The following is an 18,847-nucleotide window of genomic DNA, read 5'->3' on the forward strand; positions in this document are numbered from 1 at the left end:
TGTGATATTATTGGGCATTTTAAAAATTGAAAAATAAATAAAAATATACCTAAATTGTATTGCATATTTTAACAAATATTTAATAGGTTACAGCAGAGTAGGGCCCGGCCAAAAGTGTCTACCGTGTTATGGTGGCGGCTTAAAAAATCTTTTGGCCAAAACAAAAGCTGCCTGCTATATGTGTGATCTGGTGATGGGAACTGTTAATGTGTGATTGGTGAGAAGTGGAGTTTTTCCAAGAGAGAGCGGTGGGACTGTGGACAGTTCGAGGGGTGGAGCCTGGAGGCGGGGCTGGGGTGGAGCCTGGGTGGAGTCTCAAGGGGGCCCCGAAAATTTTGCCAGTATGGGGCCCCGAAATTTCTAGTGGCAGCCCTGCACACAGACACTGACATCTCCTGTACCGGAAATATCAGGACGTGTGAAAGAGGCGTTAGAGCAGGATTTCATGTTTGGCAGCTGTCACACACTAAAATATTTTTCCATATTTTGTCCCACTGAGTCATGTGAGGTCTTGTTTTTTGCGGGACGAGTTGACGTTTTTATTGGTAACATTCTCGGGCACGTGACATCTTTTAATCGCTTTCTATTCTGATTTTGGGAGACAGAATGAGCAAAAACCAGCTATTCATGAATTTCTTTTGGGGGAGGCGTTTATACCGTTCCACGTTTGGTAAAATGGATAAAGCAGTTTTATTCCTCGGGTCAGTACGATTACAGCGATACCTCATTTATATCATTTTTTATGTTTTGGCGCTTTTATACAATAAAAACTATTTTATATAAACCATAATTTTTGTATCGCTTTATTCTGAGGACTATAACTTTTATATTTTTCTGGTGTTGGAGCTGTATGGCGGCTTGTTTTTTGCGGGACAAGATGATGTTCTCAGCGGTACCATGGTTATTTATATCCGTCTTTTTGATTGCGTGTTATTCCACTTTTTGTTGGGTGGTATGATGGTAAAGCATTGTTTTTTGTCTTGTTTTTTTTTATGGTGGACACTAAAGGGGTTAACTAGTGAGACAGTTTTATAGGTCGGGTCATTACGGACACGGGGATACCTAATATGTGTACTTTATTGTTTAGATTTTTTTTCTATTCAAATATTGATTTCATGATAGAATACATATTTTTTTATTATTATTTAAAAATTTTTTTATTTTACTTCATTCTATCTTTTTCACTTTGTCCCATTATGGGACACTCATTTTGTGCAGGCTGATCGCTTCTATAGCATGCAGATGAAGCAATATCAGCGCTGCACTCTGCGCATACACTGAGGCCCCTGATCATGTGACCCCCTGACTCCTCCCCTCCTGTGACCTCATCACAGGTCCTGTGTGTGCGCACAGAGAAGCCATATATGTGATGTGCGGCTCTGCAGGTGGAGGTAGGTGCTGGAGATCCCCCATTACTGAGCGTGGGACGTTGACCCCTTCAGTACAGGGTCGGTTCCAGGTTTTTGTGGGTCCCGGGTGAAAGAATCTCAGTGGCCTCTTTAACACTATACCACAATACATGATGCACAGATACGGCAGAGAAATATCGGAATAATACAATGCAAAAGATTTCACTTCTTCCATTACATGACTGATATCAATAGCTCAGAAATTGGACATTATAGTCGTCCATGCAATATGATGGGACCCGTATAATTCTCCATATATTGCTCCAGGCATAAAAGAAATGAAACCCTCCCTTCTCCTTGCTGGCCGCAGGTCCGGACTCCTCAGCGTCGTCATCTACTGGCTCTTTGCGCAGGGGCGTAGCTAGGGTTTTGGTTCAGGGGGGCAAAGCTCCTGACTGGGCCCCTAACCCGGTAACCTTGGTTACAGCTGGTGACGCGCCCTAATAGTGGAGGAGAACCTCAGCAGACGACCGCGCTATTACTGAAAATAATCTCTATATAATAGTTGTCTAAGGTCCACTTCTGTCTATCTGTAACTTCCGTCTGTAACGGAAATCCCGCGTCGCTGATTGGTCGCGCCCGGCCGGCCGCGACCAATCAGCGATATTGGGGCAGGATTTAAACACCGCTTGTATGTTGGTTCTTTTTTTGTTTAAAACTATTTTTTTTTTTTTTTGCAGTGTTTTTTTTTTTTTTGTTTTTGTTTTTTTTTTTTTTGCTTGGTCTGTTTTTTTTTTTGTCTGGGTCTGTGAGACGGAGATATCTGCTTGTTTTATAGCGTTGGATATTACAGGGATTAGTGTATTTAATAGGATTAGTTCAAAGGGTAAGGCGGAGGACTTTACAGCAGAAGATATATATATATGTTGTAATGAGTATAAAAATAATGTCATTAAATGTTAAAGGCATGAATTCCCCTAGTAAAAGGAGCATGGTCTGGTCAGAGGTGTTAAAATCACAAGCAGAAATAATTTGTTTACATGAGACACATCTGCTTGAAATAGATAATAGGAGATTTCACCATGGTCAGTTTCCACATATTTTTTTTTCTAATAATATGGTCAAAAAATGTGGGGTCTGCATTATAATTAAACATACAGTGGCATGTGAAGTGTTACAGACATATGTAGACTCAGAAGGGAGATTTTTGATTTTGTCCTGTACTTTAAATGGGATAATTCATACATTAGCGACTATATATGCTCCGAATAGGGGCCAAGGAAAATTTATTAGAAAGGTATTTAAAAAAATACAGGCAGTTGGAAAAGGAGGTAAAGTAGTTTGCGGGGATTTTAATCTTCCTATGAGTAGAGAGATGGATAGTTCTCGAGGGGGTGAGCGGAGTCGAGGGGAGTTGAGATCACTAGCACTCGAATTTCATTATCATGATTATTGGAGATATGTTCAAGCATCAGAAAGAGATTATACTTTTTTCTCCCACCGACACCACACATACAGCAGAATAGATTATTTCCTGGTGGATGATAACATTTTATTAAGGAGTATGGAAGCAAAGATTGGTTTGATAACATGGTCGGATCATGCTCCTACATATCTTAAGATCTCATTGTCTCACCAACAAGCGCCAATATTCAGGTGGCGCATGAATGAGGAAATGCTCCTGAATGAAAGGGTATCTTCGATAGTAGGTTCTGCAGTAAGGGAATATTTTGACCAAAATGACAATGGGGAGATCAATGATGAAACATTGTGGATGGCACATAAAGCGGTTATAAGGGGGGTGTTTTTACAACAAGCTTCTATTCTGAAACAAGGAAAGGAGAAGGAGAAAAGAGAACTTCTGGGCAGATTGCAAACCTTAGAATCCATTAACAAGAAGGCGGTTACTCCTTCAATCACTGAAATATTTTCAATTAGATTTAAATTATGAGATTCAATGCTGTCTGCGTATGCATATAACATGCGTAAATTAAAAATGAAGTGGTATTCTGCTGGGGATAAAGGGGGGGTCCTCCTTGCGCGAAGAATAAAAAAAAGAGAGATAAAAAATATAATTGAATATATTTTGAAGTCAGATGGGTCTCGTGAGAAATCCTATGGGAATAGCTGAAGAATTTGTTAAATATTATACAAAGCTGTATAATCTGGGGAGTGACCCGGGGATCCCACAACCCTCGATGCAGGGAATAAAAAATTATCTCGGATCCGTGAATCTCCCTAAGATTTCAGATGAGCAATTGAGCTATTTGAATGCTCCCTTTACAAAAGAAGAAATTGTTTTATGATCGAAATAATCTAAAAGGGCTAGCGCTCCTGGGCCGGATGGATTTCCTAACCATTATTACCAAATTTTTCAGGAGGAGTTGGTTCCTTTTATGTTGAGAATATTTTCGAGGTGGAGGGATGAGGGGTCAATCGAGAAAGTTAATTTGGAGGCTACTATTATTACTATACCGAAACCCGGCAAAACACCCACAACCCCAGAAAATTTTAGACCTATAGCTCTCTTGAACACCGATATAAAATTTTTTACTAAAATGTTAGCCTCACGTTTAAATCAGATCATTCCAAATCTGGTCTCATCAGACCAGGTAGGGTTTGTGAGGGGCAGAGAGGCGAAAGATGGAATACGCCGAATGATAGATCTAGTTCGGATTGCGGAGCTGTCTGGCTTCCCCAGTGCATACCTGTCATTGGACGCAGAGAAGGCCTTTGACAGGGTGCACTGGGGTTATGTCCGGGCAGTTCTGGAAAAATTTGGGTTGGGAGGAGCAATTCTCGCAGCTATTTTAGCTATATATGCGGCGCCTTTGGCGAGAGTGTGGACGGCGGGCGCTCTGTCGGAACCTTTTTACATAACAAACGGGACACGACAGGGCTGCCCCCTGTCCCCAATCATTTTTGTCCTATGTATGGAACCATTGGCGGAAAGGATTAGGATTTCGCCTTTAATTTCAGGGGTAATGGTAGGAAAGGAAGCTCATAAAATAAGTCTTTATGCGGATGATATTATTATTTCTTGTGTGAACATCAAACAGTCCTTATCGACAGTCTTAGAGGAGCTGAAGGAATTCAGTGAGATATCGTTCTATAAATTAAACCTGAATAAATCATCAATCCTTCCGGTGGCAATATCAATAGAGTCCATACAAGATATGAAGAAATTATTTAAAAGAAGGAATTCCGTACTTAGGGATAATGTTGACAACTACAGATCAGATAATAAAACTAAATTTTACAAATCTACATACACAAATTAAAATTTTACTAGAAGATATGCATAAAATCACCACTTCTTGGATAGCCCGTATTAATGCTTTCAAAATGATAGCCTTACCAAAGATCTTGTATTATTTCAGAACCCTCCCCCTAAGTTTACCAAAAAAATATATTTATGATCTATAATTATTAGCTAGTAAATACATATGGGCATATAAGAAACCACGCGTAGCAAGGGCGTTACTATATCTACCTATGGAAGAAGGGGGGATGGGAGTTCCGGATCTAATGGCATATCATAGAGCCTCAATATTAGTGGGTTTAAAAGAATGGTGGCAGATGACTGGAAACCACAGATGGATGCAGATTGAAAAATTTTATTCTAGACTGGGTTCCACGCGTCTGGCGTTAGAGACAGAGTTAATTCAATCCGGACCCACCTCCCCCTTATTGCCAACAATGCAGGCGGCAATCCGGTTATGGAGACTGTTATTGCCCTCGCTGCTAGGGATACCATGTGAAACATTATCAATATATGCTATTGAGCCCCATATTCCTTATTTAAACCTCCAACAATGGCGAGGGGCAGGTATACAAACTTTAGCAGATATAATGGAAATCACTGGAGTTATCCCTTTTGTTCAATTGGCTAATAAATATATTGGAATACGAAAATATTTTTATCAGTATTTACAAATTAGGAATTTTCTAAATAAAATCGTAATAGCGAGACACTCCGGTACTACGGGAGAGGGAAAGATGGGAAAACTTATAGTAACAGCAGGTCCAATTATAAAAGGAGTATCGGTGTTTTATAGAGCTTTAGTTAATCCAGTGCAAGAGATTAAACTGCCCTATATGAAAAAATGGGAATTAGAGTTAGGGGAGGTATTAGAATTGAAACTATGGGGAAATAGCATAAAGGAGGTTAAGAGAGTGCCACCCTGTATAAATCACGTGGAACAATTAAAGAAAACTCAAATGAGATGGTATCTATGCCCAGAGAGAATTGCAAAATTTAATCCGCATTCCTCCCATTTATGTTGGCGAGGATGTGGACTAGTAGGCAACCAGAGACATATCTGGTACTTGTGCCCGAAGCTTTTATCCTTCTGGGGTGATGTGTTGAAATTGATTATGGAGATTACGGGGGTAGTGGTACAAATTACTCCCTCAATGGCGATTTTACACATCGGTTTGGAAATATTTTCTAAACAAATTAGAGGGTTGATATCACATATATTGATAGCGGCTCGGATACTGTTGGCTAGAAAATGGAAGGAGACCTCTCCTCCAACCATAAAAGAGTTGACCGAAAAGCTGAATGTGAATTGTAAATATGAATTAATGTTGTCTCAGTCTCGCATTAGGAGAAAAAAGGTAGCAAAGATTTGGCAAACCTGGACTGTGAGTAAATATTATTTGTCTTAACATAGCTGTTAAAAAAAATTTTTTTTTATTTTATGTAATTATAATTTGTAATGGAAATAATTTATGTTTTTATGTGTCACTTTTTGAAAATAAAATAAATATTAAGAAAGAAAAAAAAAAAAAAAACACCGCTTCAACTTTTTACTTTTGATGCTGCCTATGCAGCATCAGTAGTAAAAAGATATAATGTTAAAAATAATAATAATGAAAAAAAAACATATTCTCACCTTCCGGCGTGTGCGCCACCCTTTCCCGCTCCTCGCAACGCACCGGTCCCAAGAATGCATTGCGGCAACGATCCGTGATGACGTAGTGGTCTCGCGAGACCGCTACATCATCACGGTTATTGCTGCAAGACATTACTGGGAATGGAGCGTCGCAAGGTGCATCGCTAAAGGCCTGGGCTGGATCCGGGGACCGCCAGAAGGTGAGTATATAACAATTTTTTTTATTTTACTTCTTTTTTTTAACAGGGATATGGTGCCCACATTGCTATATACTATGTGGGCTGTGTTATATACTACGTGGGCTGTGGTATATACTACGTGGGCTGTGTTATATACTGCGTGGGCTGTGTTATATTTTGCGTTGCTGTGCTGTTCACTACGTGGGCTGTGCTATATACTACATGGGCTGTGCTATATACTACGTGGGCTGTGCTATATTCTATGAGGGCTGTGTTATATACTGCGTGGGCTGTGCTATATACTATGTGGCTCTGCAATATACTGCGTGGCTGTGCTATATACTACGTGGCTGTGTTATATACTACGTAGCTGTGCTATATACTACGTAGCTGTGCTATATACTACGTGCCTATGCTATATACTACGTGCCTGTGCTATATACTATGTGGCTCTGCAATATACTGCGTGGCTGTGCTATATACTACGTGGCTGTGTTATATACTACGTAGCTGTGCTATATACTATGTAGCTGTGCTATATACTACGTGCCTATGCTATATACTACGTGCCTGTGCTATATACTATGTGGCTCTGCAATATACTGCGCTATATACTACGTGGTTGGGCTATATACTACATGGCTGTGTTACATACTACGTGAGCTGTGCTATAAACCACGTGAGCTGTGCTATATACTACGTGGCTGTGTTATATACTGTGTGTGGGCTGTGCTATTACTACGTTCCTGTGCTATACACCAGGGGTGTCAAACTGCATTCCTCGAGGGCCGCAAACCATGCGTGTTTTCAAGATTTCCTTAGCTTTGCACAAGGTGCTGTAATCATTATGTGTGTAGGTGATTAAATTATCACCTGTGCAGTACAAGGAAATCCTGAAAACATGACCTGTTTGTAGCCCTTGAGGAATACAGTTTGACACCCCTGCATACACTATGTTCCAAATTATTATGCAGATGACATTTTTCTCGGATTTTCCTAAATGGTCGGTGCAAATGACAGTCAGTCTAATAAAAGTCATCACCCGTTAGATTATACATCGAATTTTATTGAAGAAACCTCCCAATGATAACAGTATAATCTCGAAAATGAATAAAAACTCAAAATGCACTGTTCCAAATTATTAGGCACAGTAGAATTTCTATACATTTGATATGTTTTAAAGAACTGAAAATGCTGATTTGTGGAATTTGCAGCATTAGGAGGTCACATTCACTGAACAAAACAGCTATTTAACTCCAAAACCTCCTAACGGGCCAAGTCACATGTTAACATAGGACCCCTTCTTTGATATCACCTTCACAATTCTTGCATTCTTGAGTTTTTGGAGAGTTTCTGCTTGTACGTCTTTGCATGAAGTCAGAATAGCTTCCCAGAGCTGCTGTTTTGATGTGAACTGCCTCCAACCCTCATAGATCTTTTGCTGGATGATACTCCAAAGGTTTTCTATAGGGTTGAGGTCAGGGGAAGATGGTGGCCACACCATCAGTTTATCTCCTTTTATACCCATAGCAGCCAATGACTCAGAGGTATTCTTTGCAGCATGAGATGGTGCATTGTCATGCATGAAGATGATTTTGCTCCTGAAGGCACGTTTCTGCTTTTTCGACCATGGAAGAAAGTTGTCAGTCAGAAACGCTATTTACTTTACAGAGGTCATTTTCACATCATCAGGAACCTTAAAGGGCCCTACCAGCTGTTTCCCCATGATTCCGGCCAAAAACATGATTTCTCTACCTCCTTGCTGACGTCGCAGCCTTGTTGCGACATGGTGGCCATCCACCAACCATTCACTACTCCATCCATCTGGAACCATCCAGGGTTGCTCAACACTCATCAGTAAACAAGACTGTTTGAAAATTAGTCTTCATGTATGTCTGGGCCCACTGCAACCATTTCTGCTCATGAACACTGTTTAGGGGTGGCCAACTAGTAGGTTTATGCACCACAGCAAGCCTTTGAAGGATCCTACACCTTGAGGTTCGAGGGACTCCAGGGGCACCAGCAGCTTCAAATAACTGTTTGCTGCTTTGTAATGGTACTTTGACAGCTGCTCTCTTAATCCAATGAATTTGTCTGGAAGAAACCTGCCTCATTATGCCTTTGTCTGCATGAACTCTGTCTGTGCTCTGTTTCAGTCACAAATCTCTTCACAGTATGATGATCACAAAGTTTTTGTGAAGTATCTAATTTTTTCATACCTTGTCCAAGGCATTGCACTATTTAACGCTTTTCAGCAGCAGAGAGATCCTTTTTATTTCTCATATTGCTTGAAACCTTTGGCCTGCTTAATAATGTGGAACATCATTTTTAAGTAGTTTTCCTTTAATTAGAATCACCTGGAAAACTAATTATTACATGTGTTTAAGATTGATTTCAGTTATCTATTGAGCCTTGAGACACAATACCATCCATGAGTTTATTTGTAAAACAAAACAATTAAATCTTTATGACACTTAAATCCAATTTGCATAATAATTTGGAACACAGTGTATACTACTCGGTTGGGCTATATACTACGTGACTGCTGTATACTACGTGGCTGCTGTATACTACGTGGCTGTGCTATATCCTACGTGGCTGTGCTATATCCTACGTGGCTGTGCTATATACTATGTGGCTGTGCTATATACTACGTGGGCTGTGTTATATGCTACATGGGCTGTGAGACTCTTTCGCCCGGGGCCCTCAAAAAATTGCAGCTGGCCCTGGCTTCACTTATTGGTCGCGGCCAATCAGCGACAGGTGCAGTCCAGCCGCGAATTGATGCGGGATTTGAACCATGCTTCGCTAATTGGTCACGCCCGGTCGGCCTAATCCTGTGTATTCATTGCATTATTCTGAAATCTTCATAAATTAACTACATACAGTATGTATTCTAGAATACCCGATGCGTTAGAATCGTGCCATCATCTAATCTCTATATAACGACCAACATGGATATTACCGCCATATGGTCAGTGGTAGATACCAGCCCTACAGAACATATAAGAGATCACAGCACAGTTACAGATAACGACTTACCGCTGATGTCCATTCTGATGGAATCGTTCATTTTTCCTGTCTTTTCCATCTGGCCCAGACCGACATGACAACTTCTCCAGCCAGGATTTGGCTGGGGAAAATACAACAAAGACACATTTCACTTCTCATATTTTCAGCCTTCACTATCTATTCCCAACCTGCACAAACTCCTCATCCTGCTGATACTCCAATACTGAACCGCGGCTGCCGTATGTGTCACTATTACTGCACCTGCTGTGTGGTTCTCTGCCCTCTAAACTCTAAATCAACCCTCTATAATATAGTAATGCCAGGTGCAAGTGCCCTAGAAAACAGTGCCCACATTGTGCCCCCTAGAAAGTAATATTGCCCTGTGTGCCCCTTTGATAGTCACAATAACCTGAGTTCCCCTATTACAATAAGTGCCCACTTTACATTTAGAAATGTCACGAATCTCACCCTGTAGTATTATTATTATTATTATTATTATTATTTATATAGCACCATTATTTCCATGGTGCTGTACATGAGAGAGGGTTACATACAGGGTTACAGATATTGTTTACAGTAAACAGGATTACAGTGACAGACTGGTACAGGGGGGAGAGGACCCTGTCCTTGCGGACTTACATTCTATGGGATAGTGGGGAAGAAACAGAAGGTAGGGGTGAGGCGGCGGCTCTGGCGGCGGTGAGGCGGCGGCTTGGTTATTGTAAGCTGTAGGCTTTCCTGAAGAGATGGGTTTTCAGGTTCCGTCTGAAGGATCCGAGGGTGGTGGATAATCGGACGTGTTGAGGCATGGAATTCCAGAGGATGGGGGATATTCGGGAGAAATCTTGGAGGCGGTTGTGTGAGGAACGAATAAGTGTGGAGGAGAGTAGGAGGTCTTGGGAGGATCGGAGATTACGTGAGGGAAGATATTGGGAGATTAGTTCAGAGATATAGGGAGGGGACAGGTTGTTAATGGCTTTGTAGATCAGTGTTAGTAGTTTGAACTGGATTCGTTGGGGAATTGGGAGCCAGTGGAGGGATTAGCAGAGGGGAGAAGCAGGGGAGTAGCGAGGAGAGAGGTGGACTAGCCGGGCAGCGGAGTTGAGGACAGACTGGAGTGGTGCAAGAGAGTTAGCTGGGAGGCCACAGAGGAGAGTGTTGCAGTAATCGAGGCGGGAGATGATGAGAGCGTGCACAAGAGTTTTGGTAGATTGTGGGCTGAGGAAGGAACGGATTCTAGCAATACTTTTGAGTTGGAGGCGACAGGAGGTGGCAAGAGCTTGGACGTGAGGTTTGAAGGACAGGGCAGAGTCGAGAGTTACCGCGAGGCAGCGGATTTCAGGTGCGGGTGAGAGCGTGATGCCATTTACCATAATAGATAGATCAGGTAGGGGGGATACGTAAGGTGGGGGAAAGATGATGAATTCGGTTTTGTCTACATTGACTTTAAGGAAGCGAGAGGTGAAGAAGGAGGATATGGCTGACAGACATTTTGGGATTCTGGACAGCAGAGACGCGACATCTGGGCCAGAGAGGTAGATCTGAGTGTCGTCCGCATACAGGATGTGAGTTGTCCTAGGCCAAGGGTATAGATGGAAAAAAGTAGGGGCCCTAGGACAGAGCCTTGAGGGACTCCAACAGAGAGAGGGCGGGATGAGGAGGTAGTGTGGGAGTGGGAAACGCTAAATGTGCGGTTGGATAGGTATGAGGCAATCCAGGATAGGGCACGGTCTTTGATGCCAAGGGAAGAGAGAATCTGTAGCAGTAGGCAGTGATCGACTGTGTCGAAAGCAGAAGACAAGTCAAGAAGGAGGAGGATGGAGAACTGTCTGTTAGCTTTGGCTGTGACTAAGTCATTAGTAATTTTTGTCAGGGCAGTTTCGGTGGAGTGGGGGGGCGGAAGCCAGATTGGAGGTTGTCAAGAAGAGAGATAGATGAGAGGTGGGAGGAAAGTTGAGCATGGACATGTTGCTCAAGGAGTTTTGAAGAAAACGGGAGCAGTGATATGGGGCGATAGCTGGGCATAGCAGTTGGGTCAAGGTTAGTTTTTTTGGGGATGGGTGTGATGGTGGCATGTTTGAAGGCAGAGGGGAAGGTACCGGAAGAGAGCGATAGGTTGAAGACATGGGTTAGAGCTGGAATGAGCGTGTTAGTGAGGTTGGGGAGAAGTTGGGAGGGGATGGGGTCAAGTGCAGAGGTGGTGAGGTGTGATTTGGAAAAGAGGCGAGTAAGCTCTCCTTCAGTGATGTTGGAGAGGGAAGTTATTGGGGAAGGGCAGTGGTCTGGTATATGGAGTGGTTGGGGTGGTGGACAAGTAAAGGTTTGCCTTATTTGGTCGATCTTGTTTTTGAAGTAGGTGGCAAAGTCCTCGGAAGAGATGAAGGGAGTTGGAGGTGGCAGTGGTGGGCGGAGGAGAGAGTTAAATGTGCTGAACAGTTGTTTTGGGTTGTAGGATAGTGAAGATACAAGGTTGGTGAAATAGGTCTGTTTAGCAGAGGTAAGGGATAATTTGAAGTCAAGTGTAGCTTGTTTGAAAGCAGTGAAGTCGTCTGGCAGGTGTGTTTTCTTCCAACGCTGCTCCGCGACCCTGGATGTTTGTCGAAGTTTTTTTGTGAGATTGTTATGCCAGGGTTGCCTATTGGTTTGTCGCACCCTGCCATGCATGAGAGGGGCGACTGAGTCTATGGCTGATGTGAGGGTGGAGTTATAGAAAGCGGTGGCGCTGTCTGTCGTGGAGTGAACATATGGAGAACAGGGGTAGGAGAGAGTCTGAGAGTCTGTGAATGTCTAGGTTTGCGAGGTTTCTGCGAGGATGTGGTAGTGGCTGGACATGGGGTGCAGGTGAGGAGGACAAGGATGAGAAGGTGAGTAGATGGTGGTCAGATAGGGGGAAGGGAGAGGTTGTGAGGTTAGATAAGGAACAGAGGCGGGTGAAGATGAGGTCTAGTGTATGTCCGTCTGTGTGGGTGGCTGTGGAGGACCACTGGGTGAGTCCAAAGGATGAAGTAAGGGACAGTAGTTTGGAGGCTGCTGGCTGGTGGGTGTCAGTAGGGATATTAAAGTCGCCCATGATGATGGTGGGGATGTCAGCATAGAGAAAGTGAAGGAGCCAGGTGGAGAATTGGTCGATAAAGGTAGTGGCTGAGCCAGGTGGTCAGTATATGACAGCCATTTGGAGATTGGAAGGAGCGTAAATACGGACAGAGTGAACTTCGAAAGAAGGGAGGATAAGGGAGGATGGGGGTTGGATAGGGTAGAAAGAAGGATACCCACTCCTCCACCATGTCTGTTGCCAGAGCGAGGAGTGTGGGTAAATTGGAGGCCACCGTAACTCAGTGCTGCAGGCGAGGCTGTGTCAGGGGGTGTCAGCCAGGTCTCAGTGAGGGCCAGGATGGAAAGGTTGCGGGAAGTGAAGAGATCATGGACTATGTGGAGCTTGTTGCAGACAGAGCGGGCGTTCCAAAGTGCCCCAGAGAGAGGAAGCAGAGGGGTGGGGGTCAGTGGCACAGGTTTTAAGTGTGACGGGTTGCACAGCTGTACAGCTCCCTTATACACAGCATGATGCTCTCTTATACATAGTATACTGATCCCTTAGTAGCCTCCAAACTGTTTGATGGCTCCAACACTGTATGATGGCCCTTTCACTGTAATCCCCACACTGTATGATGGCCCCCTCACTGAAATCTCCTCACTGTATGATGCCCCTCTACATAGCCTCCATATAGTATAATGCACCAGATCGTCCTCAATATAGTATAATGCACCAGATAGTCCTCAATATAGTATAATCCACTTCCCATAGGCCTACTCTATATTGTATAATGCACCCCCATAGGCAGATTCTATAGCACAAGGCAGCACCCATAGGCAGACCCTGTAGTATAAGGCAGACCCCGTAGTATAAGACAGTACCCCCATAGGCAGACCCTGTAGTATTAGGGAGCACCCCATAAAAAATAAATATGCAACTCTCTTCTTCCTGGTTCCTGCGCTGCTCTGAGTGCCCGCTCATCTCCTGACAGCGGGCACTGGGCAGTGACCTCATCGCGCCCGCTGTCAGCGTCGCCGATGTCAGACGCTGACAGGAGGATGATGAAGAAGGAGCATTCCTTCCCTCATCATTGCGGTCAGCTGTAACAGGCACATCTGTTCTGCCGCAGAGGGTGCTGTGCGTGCCGATACAGTTACAGTGGCGTAGCTCCGGGTGGGCTCCCTCAGAGCACTGGGGCGCCCACACCCTCTGCCCCCCGGGAGCTACGCTGCTGACTGTGACTGTTCAGAGCAGAAGACGCCACAGGGGACGAATGGGGAGAGGTAAGTATTGCAAGTACTGGGGCCCTCAGTAAGCGGGATGGGGGCACTCACGAGCACAGGCATCGGGCCCCTTAGTGTACCAGTGTCCCCAGTGGTGAGTGGACGCCGCCTGACTTCAGCACAGAGACTCTTCCAGGGTTTTTGTTGCCACTTTATGAGAAACATGGTTACGTTCCTTTTACACTGATACTTACAAGCCAAATACAAAAGACAGGAACCAAGGAAACGTGTATTACTCTCCTAGTACGGGGCACCTACACAATATAATGTTCCCACAGTGCTGCCAGCCCCAATTTTATTTAATTTTATTCTGTTTTTCATGTAATATATAGACACCAAAGCAAAAATGTTAAAAAAAACACAAAATATCAAGAGAAAAATAAACACTGTACACGGAGACATTGGCCTCATATATCTCCTGTCTTGTTGTTCTTACAAACAATCTCTTATAAAAGCCTCAAACTTCTGTGTGTGAATCAGAGCTGAGATCTAACATGATAGAAGATTACAGTGCGGGGAAGACGGGAAACCTTCATATAGACGGCTGGTGGTGATGGAGTCAGTGACGGACTCTGGAGAAATCTGTTTCTAGAGCCGTAGTAGAAGATGAAGATGTCGTCCTCATCATGAAGTAGTTACAGTGCCTACAAGTAGTATTCAACTCCCTGCAGATTTAGCAGGTTTACACATTTGGAATTAACTTGGCATTGTGACATTTGGACTGTAGATCAGCCTGGAAGTGTGAAATGCACTGCAGCAAAAAAAAAAATGATATTTCTTTTCTTTTCTTTTTTTTTAATTGTGAAAAGTCTTTTCAGAGGGTCATTTATTATTCAACCCCTCAACCCACCAGAATTCTGTTTGGTTCCCCTAAAGTATTAAGAAGTAGTTCAGGCACAAAGAACAATGAGCTTCACATGTTTGGATTAATTATCTCTTTTTCCAGCCTTTTCTGACTATTTAAGACCCTCCCCAAACTTGTGAACAGCACTCATACATGCAGGGCCGGCTCCAGGTTTTTGAGGGCCCCGGGCGAAAGAGTCTCAGTAGGCCCCCCCTTTAACACATACCCCGATTCATGATCGCATATAAACACAGCCACGTAGTATATAACACTGCCCACGTAGTATATAGCAGCCCATGTAGTATATAGCAGCGCAGCCCACGTAGTATATAGCAGCGCAGCCCACGTAGTATATAGCAGCGCAGCCCACGTAGTATATAGCAGCGCAGCCACATAGTATATAGCAGCGCAGCCCACGTAGTATATAGCAGCGCAGCCCACGTAGTATATAGCAGCGCAGCCCACGTAGTATATAGCAGCGCAGCCCACGTAGTATATAGCAGCGCAGCCCACGTAGTATATAGCAGCGCAGCCCACGTAGTATATAGCAGCGCAGCCCACATAGTATATAGCAGCTCCACTCACTCAGGCACTGGTAGGACTAGGAGCTCCTCCTGAATCTGCCTCATAACTTCAGCAGCACGGCAGCCAGCCAGGGGCGGAGAGCAGAGCAGAGAACGTGCTCTCTCCGCCCACAAACAATGTCACACTGGCTGCCTTCTCTTAACCCCTATGTGTGCCTGCCTGGCTGCACTGACTGAGTGAGAAGATGCTTGTGTCAGAGCTGGCACATAGGGGTTAAGAGAACGCAGCCAGCAGTGACTTTGTGGGCGGAGAGAGCATGTTATCTCCTGCTCTGCTCTCCCAGCTGTATCTATGACAGCGTGAGTGGGCCCCCCTCTCTCCCCAGGGCCCCGGCATTTGCCCAGGTGCGCCGGGTGCTGACGCCGGCCCTGCATACATGGTCAACATGGGAAAGACAAAGGAGCATTCCAAGGCCATCAGAGACAAGATCGTGGAGGGTCACAAGGCTGGCAAGGGGTACAAAACCCTTTCCAAGGAGTTGGGACTACCTGTCTCCACTGTTGGGAGCATCATCCGGAAGTGGAAGGCTTATGGAACTGCTGTTAGCCTTCCACGGCCTGGACAGCCTTTGAAAGTTTCCTCTCGTGCCGAGGCCAGGCTTGTCCGAAGAGTCGAGGCTAACCCAAGGACAACAAGGAAGGAGCTCCGGGAAGATCTCATGGCAGTGGGGACATTGGTTTCAGTCAATACCATAAGTAACGTACTCCACCGCAATGGTCTCCGTTCCAGACGAGCCCGTAAGGTACCTTTACTTTCAAAGCGTCATGTCAAGGCTCGTCTACAGTTTGCTCATGATCACTTGGAGGACTCTGAGACTGACTGGTTCAAGGTTCTCTGGTCTGATGAGACCAAGATCGAGATCTTTGGTGCCAACCACACACGTGACGTTTGGAGACTGGATGGCACTGCATACGACCCCAAGAATACCATCCCTACAGTCAAGCATGGGGGTGGCAGCATCATGCTGTGGGGCTGTTTCTCAGCCAAGGGGCCTGGCCATCTGGTCCGCATCCATGGGAAGATGGATAGCACGGCCTACCTGGAGATTTTGGCCAAGAACCTCCGCTCCTCCATCAAGGATCTTAAGATGGGTTGTCATTTCATCTTCCAACAAGACAACGACCCAAAGCACAAAGCCAAGAAAACCAAGGCCTGGTTCAAGAGGCAAAAAATCAAGGTGTTGCAGTGGCCTAGTCAGTCTCCTGACCTTAACCCAATTGAAAACTTGTGGAAGGAGCTCAGGATTAAAGTCCACATGAGACACCCAAAGAACCTAGATAACTTGGAGAAGATCTGCATGGAGAAGTGGGCCACGATAACTCCAGAGACCTGTGCTGGCCTGATCAGGTCTTATAAAAGACGATTATTAGCTGTAATTGCAAACAAAGGTTATTCCACAAAATATTAATCCTAGGGGTTGAATAATAATTGACCCACACTTTTATGTTTAAAATTTATACAAATTTAACTGAGCAACAAAACTTTTTGGTTTGTAAGATTTATGCATCTGTTAATAAATCATGCTCTTGTTTGAAGTTTGAAGGCTCTAACTTATTTGCATCTTATTAAACCTTCTAAATCTGCAGGGGGTTGAATACTACTTGTAGGCACTTTATTTCTCCTGTCACGTGTAATGAATATCTCCTGCAGTATTGCTAATGCCGATTCCAGTGTCGGTAAATGAGACGAGAATTAGCGTTATGGAAGATGAGTCTATGAGGAACGTATTCAGCTGCCGACTCCGAGGAAGAAACTGCTTGTTGTCTGTGGCCTAAATACATAGGTTTTATTAGGAGATGGAAAGAAGAAAACTAAATACTGTATAATAATAAATCTCCTCTTATGTTTCCCTTATTATCTCCAGTAATTGTATTATTACACAGAATTTTATGATGTTACATCGGCTCATCTTCTCATTCAGGTTTCTACAATATCGGATCCTCTCAGTGAAGATCTTCTATATAAGAGAATTTTCCTGATTTACCCATCAGAGATGGATATGGATAGAGACAAGATGGCAGAGAGGATATTACACCTCACCCTAGAGATCCTCTTCCGGCTTACTGGAGAGGTGAGAGATTCTGATGACGTCACATTGCATCATTCTTATCTATGGGAATAACAGATGGACAGAACTGGAGAGGTGAGGACTCTGGAAATGTCTGTAGTGAGATTTATTAATGTGTCTTTCCATAACCAGGATTACATAGTAGTGAAGAAGACCTCTAGTGAACACTGTCAGGACCCTGTGTCTGAGGGATGTGGAAGACCCCTGAGCCCAATCATGTGGTCTCCACCTCACCCCCTGATACATGAGGACATCAATGACCAGAAGATCCTAGAACTCGCCTACAAGATGATTGAGCTGCTGTCTGGAGAGGTGACACTGCTGGGAATGCTGGGATATTATACAGTAAGATGGGATCGGGGGATCATGGTATCATTGTATGTTTCAGGTTCTTATAAGGTGTCAGGACGTCTCCGTCTATTTCTCCATGGAGGAGTGGGAGTATTTAAAAAGTCACAAAGATCTGTACAAGGACGTCATGATGAAGGTTCCCCAGCCCCTCACATCACCAGGTAATATGACTAAATAAACATGGCCTATAATTATCTGTATGTAAGGAATGAATTCAGTCCCTGTATGTTTCCTCCAGATCTATCCAGTAAGAGGACAACACCAGAGAGATGTCCCCGTCCTCTTCTTCCACAGGACTGTAAACAAGAAGATCCCAATGTTCCTCGGTATCATCAGGTAGATGGAGAGAAGGTGTCATGAGTAGGGTTGAGCGAAACGGGTCGTTCATTTTCAAAGGTCGCCGACTTTTGGCAAAGTCGGGTTTCATGAAACCCGACCCGACCCCTGTGCGGGGTCGGCCATGCGGTACGCGACTTTCGCACCAAAGTCGCGTTTCAATGACGCGAAAAGAGCCATTTCTCAGCCAATGAAGGTGAACGCAGAGTGTGGGCAGCGTGATGACATAGGTCCTGGTCCCCACCATCTTAGAGAAGGGCATTGCAGTGATTGGCTTGCTGTCTGCGGCGTCACAGGGGCTATAAAGGGGAGTTCCCGCCGACCGCCATGTTACTACTGCTGATCTGAGCTTAGGGAGAGGTTGCTGCCGCTTCGTCAGAAGCAGGGATAGCGTTAGGCCGGGTCCATTAACCCCCAAACCGCTTGTGCTGTAGCGATTTCCACTGTCCAACACCACCTTCGGTGTGCAGGGATAGTGGAAGCTACTTTTTTTTTTTCTCAGCGCTGTAGCTCATTGGGCTGCCCTAGAAGGCTCCCTGATAGCTGCATTGCTGTGTGTACGCCGCTGTGCAAACCAACTTCTTTTTTCAAAGCACAAATCCTCTTGTTCCTTCCTTTCTGCACAGCTATCTTTTTTGTTTGTCCACACTTTTTATTTAATTTGTGCATCAGTCCACTCCTTATTGCTGCTTGCCATACCTGGCTGAGATTACTGCAGGGAGATAGTAATTGTAGGACAGTCCCTGATTTTTTTTTTTTGTGGGAGATTAAGATTGGCATTTCTGCTAGAGTGCAATCCCTGTGTGTGCCATCTCTCACTCAGTGGGCCATAGAAAGCCTATTTATTTTTTTGGTTGATTTGGGTTCTAAATTCTACCTGAAAAAATCAATAAATCAATCAGTGGGAGATA

General features: G+C 44.2%; 1 protein-coding gene across 1 annotated transcript in view; it reads left to right on the forward strand.

Moving 5' to 3' along the window:
• Positions 1-1,326: 1,326 nt before the first annotated feature.
• LOC138663437 (zinc finger protein 773-like) overlaps positions 1,327-18,847 on the forward strand; it is a 65,530-nt gene continuing 48,009 nt past the window's right edge. The window contains exons 1-5 of the mRNA XM_069749646.1: positions 1,327-1,391; positions 17,103-17,252; positions 17,382-17,561; positions 17,638-17,761; positions 17,839-17,936. Coding sequence (XP_069605747.1) covers positions 17,175-17,252; positions 17,382-17,561; positions 17,638-17,761; positions 17,839-17,936 — 480 coding nt within the window. The 5' untranslated portion in view covers positions 1,327-1,391; positions 17,103-17,174. The remainder of the gene's footprint in view (positions 1,392-17,102; positions 17,253-17,381; positions 17,562-17,637; positions 17,762-17,838; positions 17,937-18,847) is intronic.

Source organism: Ranitomeya imitator, chromosome 2, assembly GCF_032444005.1.
Source record: "Ranitomeya imitator isolate aRanImi1 chromosome 2, aRanImi1.pri, whole genome shotgun sequence".
Taxonomy (NCBI): Eukaryota; Metazoa; Chordata; class Amphibia; order Anura; family Dendrobatidae; genus Ranitomeya; species Ranitomeya imitator.